This window comes from Columba livia, chromosome 3, assembly GCF_036013475.1.
Source record: "Columba livia isolate bColLiv1 breed racing homer chromosome 3, bColLiv1.pat.W.v2, whole genome shotgun sequence".
Lineage (NCBI taxonomy): Eukaryota > Metazoa > Chordata > Aves > Columbiformes > Columbidae > Columba > Columba livia.
The window spans coordinates 13,971,617-13,992,774 of record NC_088604.1 but is presented as its reverse complement, the minus strand read 5'-3'; the positions used below and the strand labels follow the sequence as shown (position 1 = coordinate 13,992,774).

At 35.4% G+C, this 21,158-nt stretch overlaps 1 protein-coding gene across 3 annotated transcripts in view; it reads right to left on the bottom strand.

Annotated features, from left to right (window-relative positions):
• NBAS (NBAS subunit of NRZ tethering complex) overlaps positions 1-21,158 on the bottom strand; it is a 184,897-nt gene that overhangs the window by 22,949 nt on the left and 140,790 nt on the right. For all 3 annotated transcript variants that reach the window (XR_002418886.2, XM_005506848.3, XM_065055875.1), the window contains 2 exons: positions 18,495-18,584; positions 16,052-16,247 (listed from right to left, as the gene is read on the bottom strand). Coding sequence is in view for 2 of the 3 variants with exons in the window: in XM_005506848.3 (XP_005506905.3) it covers positions 16,052-16,247; positions 18,495-18,584 (286 nt within the window). In the remaining variant the exon portion in view is untranslated. The remainder of the gene's footprint in view (positions 1-16,051; positions 16,248-18,494; positions 18,585-21,158) is intronic.

Below are 21,158 nucleotides of genomic sequence, written 5' to 3'. Positions count from 1 at the left end.
AAAATCAATCAACAAACTATCTGTGAAGGATATAATTTTCAATTGCAAGCAAATAAAACAGGAAAGCCCACAGATGATGGTGAGTGACTTAACTGTACATTCTTAATACAATGTAACCCCACACAAGTACCTTCAGTGATGAGTTCGGGGGATCTTATGTCTGCGTTCTTCAACCAACCAAAAATTCCTTTAATTTCCTTTTCTTGATACATAGACATATATACATACACTTATATGTCTTTTTAAATAATAGTCATGTCTAGTGCTTCTCTAATGTATATTACTCTCACTCACCTATGAAAATTCAATAGTTTTATCTCAATTTATAGCATCTAATCATTTCTCCCACAGGAAAGAGCCCTGAAAGATGATTCTAAATTAATTTTCCCAGTGATGAACCTTTACTGACAGGTACTGTAAGATTTCTCAATATAGCTGTTTGAACCTCAGAAAAACAAAACCCCAGCCACCAGATGAAACTATCTCAGGAAAAGTGTCCACCTAAGTTTAAAACCAGGACTTGAATTCAGTTCAGTTGATAGCAGGTTCTTTTATAGGTAATTACTGCTTGCAGTTTGCATAGTAAAAAAGCACAAGGTAAAAGGTCTGACTGTTGAAGGAAAGTTGCTGTAAATGAAAACCAACTTGCCACTAAATGAGAAGCAGCTTCTGTTTAAAAGTTTGGCTATCACACCAGGAGGGCTTTCACAAAACGGAATTCACTGTCTCTACCTGACATACAAAAGTTCTTGGAGTTTAAAAATCATTTCTTACAATAACAAGGTAGCTTCCCCTGTGTTATTAACACATTCTAACATTCAATATTTCCTCCAAACTTTGAGAGGTTCCAGGATACCAAGCACTTCAGTTCCATCTGTAATTCCGCTGAAGATACACAGCATTAACTGCTAACTTTTCCATTTCAGCCCAAGCAGTTCTAAGACATCAAAGATGGCCAAAGTTTTCCTTAGTTCCACAGCTACTCTGAAAGATGAAAGATCATGCTCCCATCTTTTCAAAGCAACTCTGATATATCAAGGGCAAATTTTTCAAAAGAGGTCAGAAAACAAAGATTACTGATGCATTTATTAAGTTGCCTACATAATTTGTGACTTTAAAATACTTAGTGTTGAAAAACTGTTCACTTCTGTCTCCAGGGTGCATCTGAAAGCTCTGTAGACTAAAACATTTTACACAATGAAGAAATGTTTCTGAAATCTGTCCATCTAATATACCTTTCTGTACTGTAAATGTCACATAGCAGGCATCAGTTACCCACTTCCAATATTCTGAAATTCCATCTATACTTGTTAATATAAAATATTATCTTCAATATTTAAATCACAAGGCTGAGAAGAAAAGGGAGAACAGTAAAGGGTAAAAAGGACATAAGCCATGCTGACCTCGAAGGATCAAAAATATTTAGCAAATTATGTAACATCTAGACAACAGAAACTCTCACATTGCTTCATCTAGCCCCAAACTCCTTTTTCAGACAACTAACTCTTTAAATATTTAAACCAAGTAAGTAGCATTCTGGATGGTCCACTGAGTACATTTTAGTATATTTGCACAAATAGCATGTTACTTCAAAACACAGACTAAATGTTCATATCTCTCTAACGATAACCGTAAAAATGGAAGAAACAGCACAGATGAGAAAAGCTGTCACAGAAATTGAGCCATTAGTAGCAGAAAATACATGAGAATAGATCAGACATCCTATTTAACATAAACTGAATTCCAACAATTCTGCCTAATAATGCACCTTTTTTTACAGTTGTACAGGCTTACAGCTTTTTTATGAGGTTACTAATCTAGCATTATAATCTTGTGTTTTGGACAGCTGGATCCTTGCAACATTATTGCTCATAACAACACACATATTAATATGACCAAAGAAAATCAGAAGTAACTTTCTGTTCTTGAACACTGTGTGCATTTCTGCAACATTTCTTTCTACAATGGCCTTTTTTAAGTCACCTACAATGAACTTTCTATGGTGTTAGTTATTTATAGTTTTTTAAGAAAATTGTTGGAAATTCACTTTTTATACAGCATTTTAAGTGGATGTCACTTCCATTTACTGTGAAACAGGCAAGATAAGAAAGTAGCAACATAGTGCCTAAGTGTGCTTATCTTTAAGAGGGCATGTGGTGATCTAAAACTGCAGCACTAAAGACAGATGAAATGGAAGGTTAAAAGAGGAATAAATGGAAAATACCTAAGTATTGATGGGTAGATGATAAGTATGATTACTTTAAAAAAAAAAAAAAAAAAATCAAATTACTATTGTTATCCTGCCTTGAAGTCCCCACCCCTCCATCTTTGAATTCTTAGCTATTTTCCCTTCCTCAATGTATCTTATGCTTCTGCTGCATCTATCAGCTGTCCCTACACTCCACATATATCTGTGTTTCACCCCTGTGGCAACGTGGCTGTTAACTTTTTTCGAAAAAGGAAAGCTGAGGTTCAGATGTAAACCCATGCTCAGACACTGAGAATGCCTGTGTCACAATGGTCACACCGTCAAATGCATCAGGAATATTTTTCAGAAGTATTCCGGAGCTGAAAACATTGTCAAATACACACCAACTCTGCAAAGATTGGGTCCACACTTCCCATTGCACTTTGATAAGTAGTCCTGCTGGTTCAAATGAGATTGCATAATGTCCAAAACTGTACCTTCTGAGAAGCTGCTGTATTTCATTTGTGTGTATGTGCCTTTGCACAATCAAGATGATTGAAATCTATGCACAATTTGCTCACTAGCATCACTAGAAAAATCCTAATGAGAAGATACAACACTATGCACCAGAAACGCATTTAAAATCTTCATTTCAAGGAACTGTTGTTCTTATAAAACAAAGATACACTTTAAAGTCAAATATCAGTAAAGTAGCAATATCACCTATTATAAAGTAAATAAATGCACTTGGCTTAAACATCTTGCGCACTGCTTTATAGTTTGGATGACAAGGTACCTTGCCTTCTCTCTAGTTCTTTCCTCACAGTTCTCCAGAAATAGGAGTTACAATCAAGCCATGAAAAAAAGTGAGAGTTCCTTGCTACAAGAAAGCAATACGTTGAAGCAGCACATTGGAATTAAGGGGTTTTAATTTATATTTGCTATACATATACATGTGTGTATGCACATAGAACATAGGTTTTCCTCTGCATTATCTCCTCTTCGCAAGGCTGAGGGAGAGCACAGTGAGGGAGCAGACACCTCACACAGCACAAACAGAGCATGTTCTGTGTTTAAAGGAAGAAATTCCATCTCAACAGAGATGAAATTTAGCTAAGATGAAGTTACCATGGTTAGATAAGTCCGTTGTTTTGTGGTAATAACACAGGAAAAAAGAGTAAAAATTCCACTTTTAACTGAACAGTCTTTGTAGCAACTCAGACTGACCCATTCAGATGACTCTGAATATTGTAACGCAACAGCGCTGCATTTTTACCAGTGTGATCATCTTTAAATCACAGTAACGAGATAGTGTAACTCGGCTTTCCCATTTTTTATTTTAAACAAAGCCCCCAAACATCCTTCCGAACTACTCAAAGGCTATGCAAGGATAACCCGCCGTGAATAGCTCAGAGCCTTGATAGCATAAGTGCCTGTTGAGAAGAATCTGTCACTAAACAGAATAATGAGGAGGGCAGTAAGGAGTATGCTTGAATTTCAGATGATCCCAAAGGAATAAGAAAAAAGAAGAAAAAAGAAACAGAAAGCAAGGACTTTAACAACAGACTGGCTCAATTCTGTCTTGTTTTTCCCTAGTTTCATGCCTTCTCTTTGGCAGTAGAACACAGCTGGCTTCATGTTTTTCATTAAAATAATAGGCTGCACAAATATTTACCACAATGGGAAAGTCAATTAGGAGAATTAATTTTAGAAATTATACTCATGATAGATTATAAAATGAAATACAAATTAAGTAAAACCAAACCTTATGTTAAACTGTTAAAATACACAATTTCATTATCAATAAGGGACTACATCTGTTAAAAATCCAGACCATGCAAACATCTGCCTATGTCAATGTTCCTCAAAATAACATATAGGAAACGAACAAAGCAAAATAGAGGCTACAGAAACAGCACTAGGTGTTGCTTAAAACTGCATGAGATACTACCAGCTGTCTGAATCAGTGCAAACTCCTCTTATTCGTATGTTCTCCTCCGGAGCACTTTGCTTTTACATATATTCCTAGTTTCTCCTGTTATTTTATTATTATTCATCCTAAGTGGTTAGGATGGCCCATAAAGGAGTTCTGACTCATCCTATGTTATCATTGCTTAATAAAGGCAAAAATCAGTCAATTTTTCCCAAATACTGACCAAGACAGTAAATTAAAAACATTTCTGAATGGGAGTGCGAACTGCAGTTACAATGTGCAGCAGCTACAGTTCACTAGAACACAAAAGTCAGATTTTCTTTTTACCTGAGATACATTATTTTGCATATCTCAAGGAGATGACTCACCAGTAGCAGAGACCTGACATAGCATATGTTCAATAACCCATCCTCTAAAAGGGAGAGTTCTGAACTTGCTGTAACTTGCAAATCTTAAGAAAACTAAAACATTGCTGAAAAAAATAGTGCTGGAGTACACTTATCAAACAATTGGACAAAATGTCTTAGTTCTTACATCATTTTGCTAGTAGGAAGTTATAGCAGGCAGAATTCCTACAAGCTTTTAAAATCATTTGGTTTTATATAAAATCCATGTGAACTATATGGGCACAGATGCTTTACTGCTAAAGTCTAAATGATAAGAGGAATCTGGCAGTTGGTTGAGATACTTGTAATCTCTTCAACTATACAGTACCTGAGGACAAACAAAGCCTTTGTCTGACTTCAGCCATCCTGAGCAAACTTGGAAGGAATATTCTTTATATCCAGTGCTGAAATCAAAACTTAACACACTCACATTTCCTTCCCAAACTGTTCTGCCTGATAATAAAATCTTTCAAAGATTTATATAGTCCTCTTCCCTCTATTAGATGCCCAAAATGTTGAAAATGCTCAACACATTTTATTCACTTTCAATGTGCAAAGTTTTGACTCATCACCTTGTTCCATAGATTTGTTATTGCTTTACAGATACTTATCACACATGACAAACATGAAGGAGTCCTAATATGAAAACTTCCCTCAAAAGTTCATTATGTAATATTTTATAAAAACTGTATGATGACACACTTGAAGAATGACAAGGTTAAATAAAGTTGTGTACATCATACATGACTGATAAAGAAAACCTTTGGCATGGCAGTCCACAGGATTTAGTTCAGTACATTATGTCAATCTTGAAAGTGAAGTTAGTTTAAAATCATTCCTGACAGCAACAGTGGAATATATATGTATTCTAATTGTGTCCTTGAGGCATAGATATCTACTATATAATATTCTCACAATCGTAAATGACAGACACACCTGATAGAGTTATAAATGTTTTATTGCTAAAGCTATATAATTTGAGAATCTGTCACTGATCAACACGGCTGATAACCTAGAAAGGGTTTTGCTGAAGAAATAGAAATGCCAATAAAAAGATCCAGCCAATCCAAACCTTTCCTTCCCCTGAGATAAAATACAAAAAGCTGCTTATTTACATATGAGAACAGTGAGCAAGGAAAGTAATCTCTGCCTCCTCCTGCCCCATGAAATCTGTTCTGCAAATTACATTTTTACTCCCTGTGAACATGGCAAAGCCATGATTTCCATCAACAGACCTTGCTCACTATTAAAACTAATGTTCTAAGGATACAATCGATAAGGGTGTGTTTGTAGCCAAAGAATCCAGATATAGAAACCAGAAAAAAATATTTTCTTTCATTATAATCATTTGTTTACTGAGAAAAGCTGCATCCATGCTTAAAACCGAGTCCCTATATTAAAGTCAGAGACATTTGTGGTTTCCAAGAGCTGCAACCAAAACCCTACTGATTTAGAGGATTATAAAATTCATTTTATTACATCTACCAGATTGTAAATGTAAATATTTCAAAATATGTTCATGTTCCTCACTGCAGCATAAATTTGAATTAATACGGCATTGAAAACAGAAACACTAAGCAGGCAGTTGAGTAGTCCCTTATTGCTACAGTGCATTCTCAATTCATCAGGACTCCCTTGCAAAATGCACTATGTTTTTATTTAGCTTCCCCATCTCCCCACCTGACACCTGGGCCCTAGTGGTAGAGAATTCATCTATACTTCATTTTGAATTACTAGGTAGATCTGACATGAGAGATTTTCTTCAGATTTGAGATGGGGAACGCTGATGCTAAAACTTGCTTCCACTCATTAGGCAGGGATTAGAAAGGCTTACAAGCAATGACTGAAACCATTGATAACAATTCGATATAACTTCCGTAATTGCCTTCCTGGTGTGATGTTCATGGCACAAAAATACAAAAGTCTTGTCTTAAGGAGTTTACAATCAAGCATATCAGCAAAGAAAACACTGTCCTTCCTACACAAACAGGCCAGTCAGGGCTGGTCACTGAAGAATTTGATCTTCCCATTCCGGGTCAACCCGTAGTCCATCGTTCCCTATTCTGCTGGTATTTATGCAGCTACTGAAAAGCCTGCACAAACATAAGTTACTGAAACATACTGGAAGCACATGAACGCAAAGCCAAACCTTGTTCCAAAGGACATATAAAATTGAAGACTAAGTCAAATAGGTAAAGTTAATTACTCACACAATGAACACGAATGTGAAAAATCACCAGTAAAAACAAACCGCAAGATTACCTTTGAACCGAGTTACATAAAAAAAAAGTTGTATGCCGATGGGTGTCATTTGAGAAGTCCATCTTTCCTTTAGCACAGATGAGTTTTACCTCCTAGAAATGTATTCCAAATATACTCCCCTTGTGGCAGAGAAACCTGTCAGTTTTAAATAAGACTTTTTCATCTTACTTTTTCCATCTACCCAAGTTCACTTGTGGACAATCCAACCTTCAATTCAATTTGGATCTTGGTAAATGGAAATATATTACATAGTACTAAGTCAAATCTGAGAGACGGTAACTTTTAGAAACTGTTCTATTGGTCTCACAAATGTCCCCACAGCATGATGGAATATAGTCCTATTTTATGAAAAAACACTGTAGTGGTTTTGAGCCTGGACCAATGTTGTAGATTAAATTCCCTTGCTTGAAAGAAGTATTTTTGAAGCTATGCCTATGGAGTTATCCTAAATAATAAAATGCAACAACTTTATTGAGGAAAATCAGTAAATCTGTATGTCACAATGCAGTTCAGTCCATGTTCTCTACTTAAAAAAAAAACCCAACAAAACAAAACCAACGAAAACAAACAAAACACCAGCACATTCTAAATGCTGTTGATTTCCGTTACTAGGGGTAATGTAACCTGAGACAGCAACGCAAACACCTGTTTGACATCTTCCCTCCATCCCAGTTTATGACGAACGATCACACAGGAGCTCTTGGTGGACAATATTCCAAGTCCTGAACTCACAAACAAAACGTTGGCTGCTGTGACCCAGGCTTTGGAAAAACAGCCACTGCTTGAAAGACCAGAAAGAAGTCTCTGCTATCGAAACACCAATCTTAGAGCAATCAGTACAAAATTAAAACTGAGGTCGAAACTTTTGCATGACCAAGTGTGTTCAGAACCCATAGTTTTCTACCTTAAAGGAGGGAGAACTCTGAGGTCAGGCTTTTCTGTGCTTTCCTCCAAACCCAGGCGCCACATATTAAAATTATTGTGAATATAAGTGCTGACCATACATGGAAGCCTGCTGCACACAGGTACTAGAGGGATGTGCATAGTCTCACAGGTCAAATCCTGCTCAGACTCAAGCCAGCGAACAGGATAAGCAAGTTATGGGATTCAAGTATAAAAACAAATCAACCAGAAGTCTACTGGTGATGAATTAAACAAAGACTCAGACACACGTTAAGTTGCTTGTTGAGTAGAAATATCCAAGAACGTTTTTCTTCCAAACTGATTTATATATTGTTTAATTTCTTATCTGCTTGATATGCAGCTCACTAAGAAATGCATATAGAGTCAGTAAACACAAATGTGTTGCCTAATGCATAAAAATGTGTAACTCGTGCAGAAAATAAAATCCATTCATTTGTATTCTGCAGACTATCTCCTAATATGCAAATACATTTCAGCACAGAGAAAACCTCTGAAGACTTTACATAGATATTGATAGAGAGATAAGGGCAAATAAAGAAAAAAATATGCCTTTGAAAGATTTATATAACTAGCTAGCTAAAGCTGAGACAGGATTAACATATGTGTAATTTAAAATGTATATTGACTAGGTGTCACATAATAGGTAATAATTTGGATCTATGTAAATCATGGCTAAAACTAACATCTGTGCAACTCAAGGGTCTTAAAAACATGTAAGCCATTTTACTTGTATGTGCCAGCTACTAATAACTGTTTCATATCACATAGTCTATGTATAATATAGATACTCTACATCTAGAACAGAAAAGGGTGTTGGAAGATGCAGCCTGGGAATGACAAGATTTTAATCCTTAAATATTACTTTGAACTTTAAACTGTTAAATTTCCATCAGCCATTTCGTCTCATACCTTGTACAAGTGGCTCTTCAATTTACCTTTTCTGATCATCATTACCATCAAGAAGCAATGTGTATTCAACTGTATGTATAACTGCTGTCTTGATAATCAAAGTCTGCAATTCTTGCTAATAGAGGAAAAATGAATTTAAAAGCCATTTTCATGTAAATGAAAACTTGTCAAAATTAACCTTTCCAAAATGTCATCCTGCAGATAGGCTAAACTGACAAAGTTAAAGATGCATTTTTAAACAGAACAACCCACAATAAACTAAGATATCCTCTTTTGGGAACAACATGTTGTTGATGTTGACTCCTATTTTAAGTAATATTTATTTAAGCTGTAAAAACTGAAATAAATGAGTAGCTCTGTTGCAGCCATAAAAATAATTAGAAGGCAGCAGACAGCGTCATGCAACTGTCACACTAAATGGCATTATGTAAGTATTGCAAATGGAGGCTTTCTTTTTGATTTGATGCAGTCACAAGTCCCAGCAGTCACAGTAATTACAGGCGAGTCTCTGTGTAGTAAAAGCAACAGTGTGGGGAAAAACCCCTCACTTTCTCAATCAACATCAACTATCAGAAATTATTAAGAAGTAGGAACTACTTTTAATACCTGAGAGAGGCTCCTCAGATGATAGAGCTTACAGACCTCTAAATAAAAAGTGTCAGCTAGCAAGATGGTTAACGGATAAAACTGTTTTAAAAAAAGCATGACATCAACTTAACATCACAGTTCTTAATATAAAAAAACCTCATTTAAGTTATTAACAAAATAATGTCTAAAGAAAAACAGTTTTATAATGTACTTATATTTTCAAAAGGCTTTTAACAATATGCCTGACTAGAAACCACTGAAAAACTTGATTCACTAACAGGAACAAAACTAGAAAATGCAAACAAATAAACAGCTTATGATCAAACAGTAAATGTAAAAAGCAGAATTTTTCATGATTTCATGACTGCTTCTATGCTTATATAAATTAAGTGATACTTTTGGAGGAATGAAAGCATTGAACAGTTAATACTGCACACAAGCGATCTACCTTACATTTGCCAATGACACTGTAGAAAGCAACCCTCAATTGACTCCAAAAGAAAAAAAATCTAAGCAAAGTAAATGACCATATGATAGCAAATAAAACAGAACAATGGTAAAACCACCACATTTTCAAGTATGCTAAATTTGCTTCATTGAGTCAAAACAGGAACCTGAACCTCACTGAATGCAAAACAAAGACCTCTGGTTGATGTGCAGCGGAAGTCAAGAGGGCAATCAAGGCTGTGGGATGCCAATGCATGGACTGCTCATCTCCACAAGGACATCGCATTCGCTTCTGGAGTTATCTCCTTTCAGGATGTATAATGCATATCAGAGTGGGCTCTGAGATAGAGGGAGAATAGTTACAGGCATCGATAACACTGCGGAAGAGGTAACATGACTGGAATTGTTTACACAGGTGAAGTAAACAACAGAATAAGGAAAAAAAGAGACGAAGTACAAAAAACAGAGAAGGGACCTTGATTTTCTGGATTTTGATACCCTATTAAAAAAATAGAACACCAACACATACCAAATCACATAAAAAGGTAAAAAAAATATAAAATAAAAAAAAAAATTATTCTACAAAATTTTACAGTCAATGCTGCACAATGCACCAATGCCAAGCGTTCAGCAAGAGACACCCAAGGTTGAATCACAGTTCATCCACCAATTTATTTGCAACATCATTACAGAACTCTGAATACATCACTAATGAGCTCTTAATTTTTCTGAAACTGAGATAGATGCAGAATATGCAAGATTTAAACCATTCTCCACTTATACCTTCCTTACAGAAGACCTCTTACAGAGAGTGGATTATCACCCGTGAATCCACTCCAGAGCATTCTCATCTCCCTTTGAAGCAACTGCTGCCTGCCAGAGAATGCGGAGCACCCAGGGCTCCCATTCAAAACCGTCATGCTCACTCAAGCTATACCGCTTTTCTCTCCACTTTGTCTTATCCGTTTTATTTGCATAGTTAATGGAAAAGATTTAATTTGCATCTTAAAGTACTTAATTAATCATACATGCTACAATTTATATTCTTAGGAAAAAAAAACCATTTCACATGTTCGCATATGGATAAATTGCATCTTCAAGGAACGGAAATTACTGTTTCAAAATATTAATTAAAATTTAAATTAAATTTCTTCAACTTAATTTTTATGCATTACCAGTAGAGAAACAATGTCTCTAGAATTACAAACAATGTTGTAACAAATTTACTCAAAGGTGATAGGACCATAAATCTTTCTTCTAATTCAGCATATTTCACAAATAAAAGTTGGCTGAGGATTAAACAGGTACAGCTCCTTCACCTATATTTTGTCAAGTCAAGCTAAACACAGGTCATTGTTACCCGATAAATTACTTCAGCAAAATGACATTGGAATTCTTAAATCTCATTCTGATTTCCCAATACTGAGATTTAAGTGCAGCTGACACAAGTAAAGGCAATGGGAAAAAGTTGAAAAACACAAGACACTGAACTGAGGCCTTTCTTTATGAAGCCATATGAAGAAATACCATGTAAACAGATATAAATTCTTCATATACTGGGGGAAGAGGGAAAAAGAGCAATGGACGTTTGACAGCCATACTCAAGTTATCAGAAAGTCATTATGTTAATGTAGACATTATTAAGGTCGCTGAGACACATAAAACTTGCATATGGTACCTATAAATTGTCTATATGAAACACGAACAAATGTGTGGGGCATGTACGCAACACAAATACAAATTAATCTGGGAATTTTTCAAAGCTAAACATTAGGGAAAAAAAAAAAAAACAACAACCAAACACATAAAAAAAAGAAAGGTGCCTAAAGTTACAATGTTAAATTCATATTAGAAATCCCTTCCAGTTTTCAAAAATGCTCTGTATAGCCCAAGATCATGAAAAAAACATAATATAACAATGTGAAGGGAAAGCCTAATGACATTACCTTCTCTAAATGGCAAAGCTATTTGCATTTAAGTGCCAAGCAAATAGTAATTACATTTTACATTTGCATAATAATTAAACAGCCCTTTTAAGGCAAGGTGTGTCTTACAGAAGCTTCACAACTATTAACTTCTTATCTTAAAGTAACCCTTGGTTTATGCACAGAGGCTTTGTTAATGCTGTTGTAACTTACTGGGGCAAAGCTCTTAGTACTGTAACTTATGTCTTGTAACTGGTCACTGAACTGAATGACTGTATGCACACATAACCTGTTAGCTGATACCCCACACATGTTAGACAGTGCGGTGAGTCATTACAGACTATATTTTTACATATTATATGCAAACAAATGCATTTTCCTTCTTAGCTGGATAAAGCTAAAATTTGTTAGGCACATTCAAAACCACTTTTTTCTCCCCTCCCCCCCAACTTTTTTTTAATATCTAAAAAAGTCAGTATTTTGACCCATATTTTTCATGCACCAGTTAACTAGAAAATTACAAAATCTGAAGAGCTCAGATACAGTTCACCAAGGGCATTAAGACAACATATGCCTCCTCCCTTCAGTAGCATGGGATGGTACTGGAATGTGAATTAAAGACTCTCAGGCCTTTAAAAAATGAGGACCCCTGAATTTTTAATTTTGTTAACTAATCATTAGAAAACAGGAAATTGCTGTGTTTCTGACTGTTTGATAGATAGCTGCTTTCATAAAGTACATTTTTAATTTTCTACGAGCTGGCCTGTTTCCCAGCAGCACATTGATTTGTAGGACCACCACTTACAACACCTAGAGCATAATTAAATATTAAGGCCCTCCCTGATGTATGCAAAGTCTGACTAAGAGGATTAGTAGACACACTGGGGGTGGCTTTCACACATTTTCTGCTAATTGAACACTGCAATATCCTTAAACTTATCTTTACTCAATAGAAATCCACATTCATCCTTTACAGTGTCAGCTGACCCCTTCTGTACCAAGGAATGATTAAAGAAAAGAGCGATCCCATAAAAGCATGTAAGAAATGTCAAGCAAGTAAGGATAAAACAATCTGGAAGCAAGACAATGAATAATTTTTTGATATATTTACAATTTAAAGTTCATTGAAACAAAACAAGCCTTCAAATGCATTCATTTACAAGCTAAAATATCATTTGATCCACCCACACCCTTCCTTTTTAAAAAAAAAAACGTGATCAAGGGTTTTATTGGTTCACTGCATGGGAAAGGATGACCAAATTAATAAAAGTGTAGTGATGTTAGAGAAATGGATACCTACAGACAAGGCAGACAGACATAGCAGTCTGAACATGTCTGAAAGATGAAATTCTTTCTGTCCACTTGTCAACCCTGCTTCACCCAAGATTACCCAGCAACCTGGTAAAACTGTTCAATTGTGCTTCAACATCCCCTTCTGTAGAACCGGGTTGTTTTTGAAGGTCTTTGCACCTGAAGTATTTAATCACAAAAGAAACTTGCTTAATCAATGGTTTGCCAAAAAGCTCATACAGAAATCTCTCAGTTTCTCAGCAGTCGTGTAACTACTGAATTCTGCAGCGTTCTTGTTCCACTAACATACCGTGAATGGCTGTGAAATATACCTAGCAAAAATACAGTGAACAGCTTTCAATATGCTATTTTATTATGCTATTTTCTCTGTTAATTCATAAAATAACAAACTTAATTATCAAATAAGGTCATCACTTGCTTTTCTGTTATCAACTTGTAGATTAGCATTTGACAGCAGCTGACTAGAAGAGAAAAAACAAAATCAAAAAACCAGTCTAAGTAGTGGATCACTCATTTGTTTTCTTGGACATTTGAGAAGAACTCTGAATTTCAGTGACTGGTACCTAACAGACAAACGAATATGACTCTTCTCACTAAATCCCACATCAGTTACCTAGCACAAAATATTCAATGACAACAAAGTGTTCTCATCTATCACATTTAGCTTGAACCGACATGAAAATTAGAATAATTTTTAAATATGTTCCAACAAGACTCTTACAAGTGCATTCTGTGGCAGGAAGTGGGGTGAAACCCAGTTATTTATATACATGTACATATAAGCAGAGATTTCACTATTGCTAAGTATGAAAACTATTTCTGAACTGAGCTAACTCATAAATACTAGATGTAGAGAATTTTATATTGCAGTATTCAATACACATCTTTATACAATCAGCTCTGAAAGGTTTGAGCTTATCTAGCACAGTACTTAAGCTTTTTACTACATGGCTTCTTGCACTACTTGCTTACTCATCAGGAAAAGAGCAGAGCATTGAACTGATCAGCAGCTCTGTATTACAAGCAAATGCACTGGTGCTGATAGTCAGTGCAAACTTCTTCCCTCACAAAAAACAGGCGTGTTTTCCTGCTTGAAATCCGGAGTATTCTAAAAGCCCACCACTTCAGGAGACATAAATTATTAACATATGATATGGAGACACCTAAACAGGCTAGAAGTTTGGGCCAACACACATTGCAGGGGGTTTAAGGACCGTGCTGCCCCCAGGCCTGGGCAGGTGGGGACAGCGGGGCTGGGAGCAGCTCCACCCAGGGCCTGCGGGCCCTGCTGGGCCCTGAGCTACGCGTAATGCAGCCCGTTAATTCCTTCAACATCACCACATAAAAGGAAATGGATGCAAGTTTAACGCTGTAAAGTTGTATTTTGACTTATCAGACTATGGGAGAAAATAAAAGTGATCTGATGTTACATATTTCTCAAAACAGCGTAATGAGTCTCATAAGGTTTCTGTCAAATACAGGTTCTTTTACTGTCTTGTATAGACATGGCTGAAAGCTATTCTCTATCTGTAACTTTTTTTTTTTTAACGTACTCTTGTTGAATCTTTTAGATTTGAAATGCTTTTGGATGAGAAAGTGGGTCACAGGCAACACAAATATTGACAAAGGACTGAAGATGAAGAATCCAATCACAGTCACCTGAAGAGCAGCTGAGGAGTTAAGTGCTGGTATTATTGTGAAAGCAAGAGAAAAAGTAATTTCTAAAGAAAGCAACAGATAAGTACTTTCTTTTAAGATTTTTATTATGATTATTCCCTTGGATGATCTTCGCACAGTGAGTCAAAAGTGCTTTTGTTTCATATGAATATAAAATGGTTTTGTGCATAGATTTTTTGAGGAACTATCAGAAATAATCTATTTTAGTTCCATAAGGTCTTGGCATATGGGGGTGGTATTCAGAAAATGGGTGGAAAGTAACTCTGCTTCTGAATAATTCTACATGCAGCAAGTGATACATATACAATTTGAAAATGGCAAAAGCTTCAAAGACAAGACTACTTCTTCCTGTTAAGCCTTTACTGTATTTTCACAGTATTTCGAAATGTAGAATCTCTAAAAATACATATGCTGATATTACACACTTCATCAAAATGAGTCATTAAAGAAAGCAGTTAAAATGTTAATGAATAACCAACAAGAGCCTTTTTGTATATATGGAATTTTTAATATTTTACTTGATAAACTCAAGCATTTTCACTCCTAAGAACATCGACCAGATGATCTTTATCGATCTTAGATCAACTTTTACATATACTTAAAAAAAGAAAATTAAGAATTTTGTTTTATTTTAACTCAGAAAGTTAATCTGTTTTAGACTTGACAACTTGAACTAGAAGCCCTTTGTTTCTCTTAGAAACAAATAAAACGTTAAGAGTAACTTCTTTTGCCAAAAGTTTTACCTTCCCCCCTGCCCCCCCAGGACTTTACACTGAAAAAGACTTAAATTATCACTTCGGCAGATAAAGCTGTGAACTGTTTTTAAGCAATCACTGTCTTTCAATTGTTAGGTGATGCCTCTTAAGAGACAGTGGCAGACTAACTATGACCAAATGCATTCACAGAATCACAGAATGTCAGGGATTGGAAGGGAGCTCAAAAGATCATCCAGTCCAATCCCCCTGCTGGAGCAGGAACACCTAGATGAGGTTACACAGGAAGGCGTTCAAGCAGGTCTTGAATGCCTCCATTCGCTACCAATCATTCCATTTGAGATGGTTTGTATGTTCCTACATGGAATAATACTTGAAGACCCCCAGAAAAAAGGGACAATTGCCAGTAATCCTCATTCTAATCCTGACTACAATGTCACACCAAGTAGAAGACAAAGAAAGAAGGTAAAATTGATAGAAAAAAATGGTCAAAAAAAGAAATAATATACAAAAACTTCAAAGTTAACGTTTGACATGGAGGAAAATCATTAGTATCTAATCAAGTTCGGTATTACACACTCCTGATCCCAAACAAAAGCTGAGGAATCCATTAACTTTACTAACTTTGTTTTTCAAAGAATCATAATGTTTTAGAAACCTGATTCAAAAGGAAGGTTGGATTAGTTCCCATACCAACAGCAACTACATACTGCCAACTAGCATTTAATCCTGTAATCCTTGTATAAAACCAATCTTCTGTTAGAATTTACAGCAATCAATATTAATACCTTTGTTTCAGGCCAGCAAGCTCTGAGAACAGTTTGTGTCCTGAAGTACACGAGTAGCTTGCTATCCTCATCACTGAGATGGAAGGCTTGCTCCAGAATTTGCAATACTCTGATGCGAGGCTTCACTGCTAAAGAGTCGTCACCACAGAAAGGTCTCAACCACTCCAGAAGGTCATCTGAAGAAACTACTTTTTCCCTGTAATTAAACAATACCTTGTTAAACAGTCTTTGGTAATCCTAATGAACGTACTACATATAATTTCAAAGCTTTAACGGGTACACATAACAAACATGTAACACTGGAAATGGAAAAGCTCACCTCTGTGAGGCTGCAGAGAAACCAGCCTTCGTAAATCAGGTGCCTAAAGCTAAGTGGTGTAAGAACTGTTTCTGAACTTGAAATAACAACGTAATACTGCTGAAATCCATCTATACAGTTACATTTCTTCACATGCTACGATGACTGTAGATTGTATTGTAATGGTGCTGGATTTCAGCACCTGGAAATCCAAGCCTTTCTATGGTGCCTGGTCCTGACTGATGCCTGTACTCCCACTGATTCTGACTTTATGGAAAACCAGCTTGACTGCATTTTAAGTATGACATTTTTATATCTGGTGTTTATTCACATTGCCCTATATTCTCTTTCCTTCCTTATTCCATTATGCTCTACATTCACAAATTAGTTTTTCCTGATTGTAGCTCAAGCCATTTCTTATTTTTTTTTTTTTGGACCATCTCTAGTCACTTTGATTATTGTATTTTCTACTATGTTAATGATTGTGGAATGTCCATAATCCCTACAAAGAAAAGAAGAAATGTTAAAAACCCTGAGTTTTGGGCATTTCATGACTTAGCAATTGGAAAAAAGCCCTTAATGAAATAATTTGATTTTAAAAGTGTACTACATTGAGTACATTCTAACTGTTTGAAAGCATTTACATTAGCGAGAATACCATGAACTCACCAAACAGCTAGTAGCAGCAGAGTGATCTCTTATGTTGCTTAAAGGATATAAACTAGCATATAATAAATTAGTAAATGATATTCTGCTATCTTTCAGTAGTATTTTAAACTAACTTTCTCTTAAAAAAAAAAAAAAGAAAAGAAAAGTGGTTCCAGCTGGAGTGTTTTATAACTAATGCTCCCTTATTGGTCTTAACAAGACAGACGGGAAAGTAATATCAGACAGAAAACACCAATTTAACTTGTCTTGCAGCACTGAAATAATAAACATTGACAGCTTAGGTTTTCATATTATAAAGATTTCAATTTTACTTAGGCTTTATATTGTCTGAATGATGCTGTTAGCTCAGAACTTGAGCTAAATTAGACATGCCCCTGCTGAATAGGTGGCACACAAACTGTAAATTAAAAGTTTGGGAATTAAGACGACCTGCTGGAATATTTCAAGACTTTTGTAGAGCTCACACCTGATGTTCATATGTGTTTTCCTGCGGGAAAGATTTACATTTTGTAAATTGAAGAGCTGAGGTTTAAGGTGATAAATAAGAACAAGTATTTAAATGAATGTAAACAATCTCTTGTAACCACAATGACTTTCACTCCAGATTATTGTTTCAGCAGTTAAATGTTGATGAAGTATACAAATAAAAGACTCCAGAAAGTATAATGACTCTCCCTTTTTACCTTACAATATTGCAAATGAGATTTACTGTAGATTTTGACATCTGTTCAGTCCAATATTTAACTAATTTGACATCAGTGGAGAAGCCTCCACACAATAGTATAACTGTTTTTGTTGGCTGCTAGAGAGTATGTGGTTTATTACTATTATCATACATGAGTTTATAATACATGAATTCTTAGTTTGTACATCTGGAAAGAAAACTGATTTTTTTTTCTTCCTTGTCTTTACTATAAAAGCAAAGGAAAATGTCCGTGAGACATACAGACCATTATGTGCACTGAAATAAGGATCTCTCCAAAAGACGAGAAAAAATGTGGTGAAGCATCACACAGCATTTGTAAAAGTGTTTCTGCACTATATCCTACAAAAATTGACTATTGTAGACATCTAAACTCAGATATCTGAAAGTGAGTTGTTACTATTATTTGTGGTATATCTACTAAACAAAAGAAGTGAAGTACTCCTGGTAGATATACAATCTGCCGTAGTCACAGCAGAAAAAAAAACCAAAAGCACACATTTTCTCAAAGCACTATAAAACATAGTTATCTAAATTTTAGGTGCAGTGACTTGCTCTCTTTCAAACAATCAAGTAAAGGTTTCTGTCAGGGCTCAGAGTTTGAACCTGATAAACGATCGCCTGCTCCGGGCTAAAGTCTTAGAAATTTGAGTGCAAACCCATTATGCATATCCATGAAGAAAAATTGTCCCTATTCAGTATCGTACCTTCAGTGCTTCCAAGAGAAGTATCTGTCAAAATCGTAACCAAAAACCCATACAGTAACTTCTTACCCTTTCTCAACACTTGCATGCACAGCAGAAACGATGCCTTCTAGGATTCCAAGTGGATCTTTCACTGATGGAGATGAGCCACTATTTCCACTGTTAAGGGAAGACATAAAATTACCATTAAAATAGTCCTTAATATCATATCTAATTTCATCCCCTTGTAGGATTTACATTAATTGTTGAATACTTATACCAATTTTCCATTTTCCCTGCTTAACTAGTGCCTCTATTTTTATGTCAAAGTAATGGAAGGAGCAACAAGAATGGGAAAGAGAAATACTAAAATACTTAAGTGAAACTCGCAAGAAAAAGAATAGATAGCATTTAGCACTTCTAACACAGATTAGGTCAGCAAAATATCCATGTGTAATCTCATTACCTGAAAGATCTCATCAATATTGACTAAACAGATTAAAAGTTACACCTAAATGTCACCATCTTTTAAAATATCATCTTGCAGTATCACTATTGCTTTAGATCAATTTGACTACGACCTAATTCAAAACAGCATTATCTGATGATTCAGCAGATTTATTTTGCCACCCTCTCTGAGATTTATTTTTGCTTGGACAAGTCAGGACGATGCTTACCAGAATGAACAAAACTAAAACTGAGGGAACACGTGGTCAAGAATGGCATATCAGAAAGGGGAAGATTAAGCTGCCCATCGAGTGGCATCCACTGCGCATGTGTAGGAAAAGAAATAGGTGAACCACGTTACCCATCACACATTCCAATTACACAATAATGTTCTTCTGCAGGTCAAAAGTTAGTAAGTATTGGGAAATAAAAATAATAAAAAAATCACTTCAGTAAGAAAAAAAAAGCTTCACTCCTAATCCATTGCAAGTGAATTTTCTGCTAAGATTTTCAGCAAAACAAACCCAGGATGTGACTTGGTGCTGAATGAGGGAGGAATATTACACTGTGTCCCTTCATTGAAACCATTCCAGCAGCAACACCTGGATCAGTTAGAAAAACAACAGTTTTGCCTGTCTTAAAGTTTGTCAGTGCTGCACTGAAGTAAGAGAAACAAAGGCAAATAGTTCCCAAGTTAGCCTACTAAATGCTGAGATATTCTCCCAGCACATCAAAGCTCTTCTGCTACTAAAGATGTCAGCCTATTCCTATACAATCTTAATAAAAATGAATATATGTCCAGACTACCCTGGCCTGCCTAAAGCCAAAATGTGCTGGAGAGCTGACTGTCATGTGTAAAATCCTGCAATATTTGTCATTTTTTGTCAAGAATCATGAGTGCTTATAATTTTGCAGTTATTACTTCAGTAAGGTAAATCTATTATCTAAAAAATGATTACATTATATTGCACAGAGACCTGAATTTTTATAGCCTTCAATGTCTTCCTGCATTCACAGCTTTCTGTTTTTATTTTTATCTTAATAGGTAATCAGCACTTCAGTGAATAAGACTAGATTTGAAGTCAACGTGACTCCATTCAGAACAGATGCAAGATAATGTGCTGCATGACAAAATCTCAAAGCAGGAGCAGAAAGCTTGTAACACCAGCCTTCTTTTCCTCAAAAAATAATCTTACATATGACTATGATAGAAATGTGATTATTAACACCCATGCCACCATATGGCATCTAAATAGATTTTAGAAGTGAAGTTTAAAGCTCAGATATTTTCCTAACCATCTTCAGAATAACTGGTAACAATGAAATTACAGTTGTTATAGTTTATGGTATAGAAATATCCAGGATTTCAGATTCCCAAAGAAAGAGGATATCTGTACAAAAGATAAACATCTATTTTCACTAAAACAAACAAAAATCCAACACATCAAAAGAATCCAATACATCAACGGAACTGAATCATGCATTAAAACAAACAGACAAACAAACAAAACCCAAAAAAACAAAAAACCCACCAAAACAACAGCAAAAACATAACAAAAAAAACATCAAACACCCTCATCCTTAACATTACACGAATACTGCAGAAATATGGAAATGGTAAAAAAAAAAGAGTATTAAAGTAATATTTTTACACAAGCAGCTACATGCATTAGGAGATGGTATTAAGTTAGATTTAAAAATACAAAAAGCTAAGCAAACTTAAGATACCAGAGTGAAGGCAGATATAAGCCACTTCATTAATGTTCTGTTTACAGGCCAAATTTAATTTTTCCTTTATCATGCATTTTGTGTTTGGTTTTTTTTTTTTTCCAATTAACTTTGTAATAAAAAGACAAAAGCCATTAACATGGCATATCTAAGAAACCTAGAAGATTACTTATAAAGCTGACATACTAAGAGCATGATGATTGTCTGAAACAGAAAAGGACATGGACTACAGAATAGATCTTATTAGCTCTACTTAGCTTAAATCATCTTTAGTGTACATAAGCAAATTTCATATCAAAGGAGAATGACCAGCAAACCTTATATTTTAGGTACGATCAAATTTGAAGATTGGTTCTGAACAGCCCTGGCACTTGCTCTTCAAAAGCCCTTCATCTCTCCAATTAGAAATGGAAGTCTTTAGTTTCCATTGCAACCAGGCTCTGAGCACCTCAAAAAACTTGGCTCAAAAGAAACACACACCCAACACTTAATGGGCATTTCTGAAAACAGAAAGCCACTGTTTCATAAAATACACCTATGAAGCCAGTTCTCAAGTACAGTAGATGTACAAACATTTAC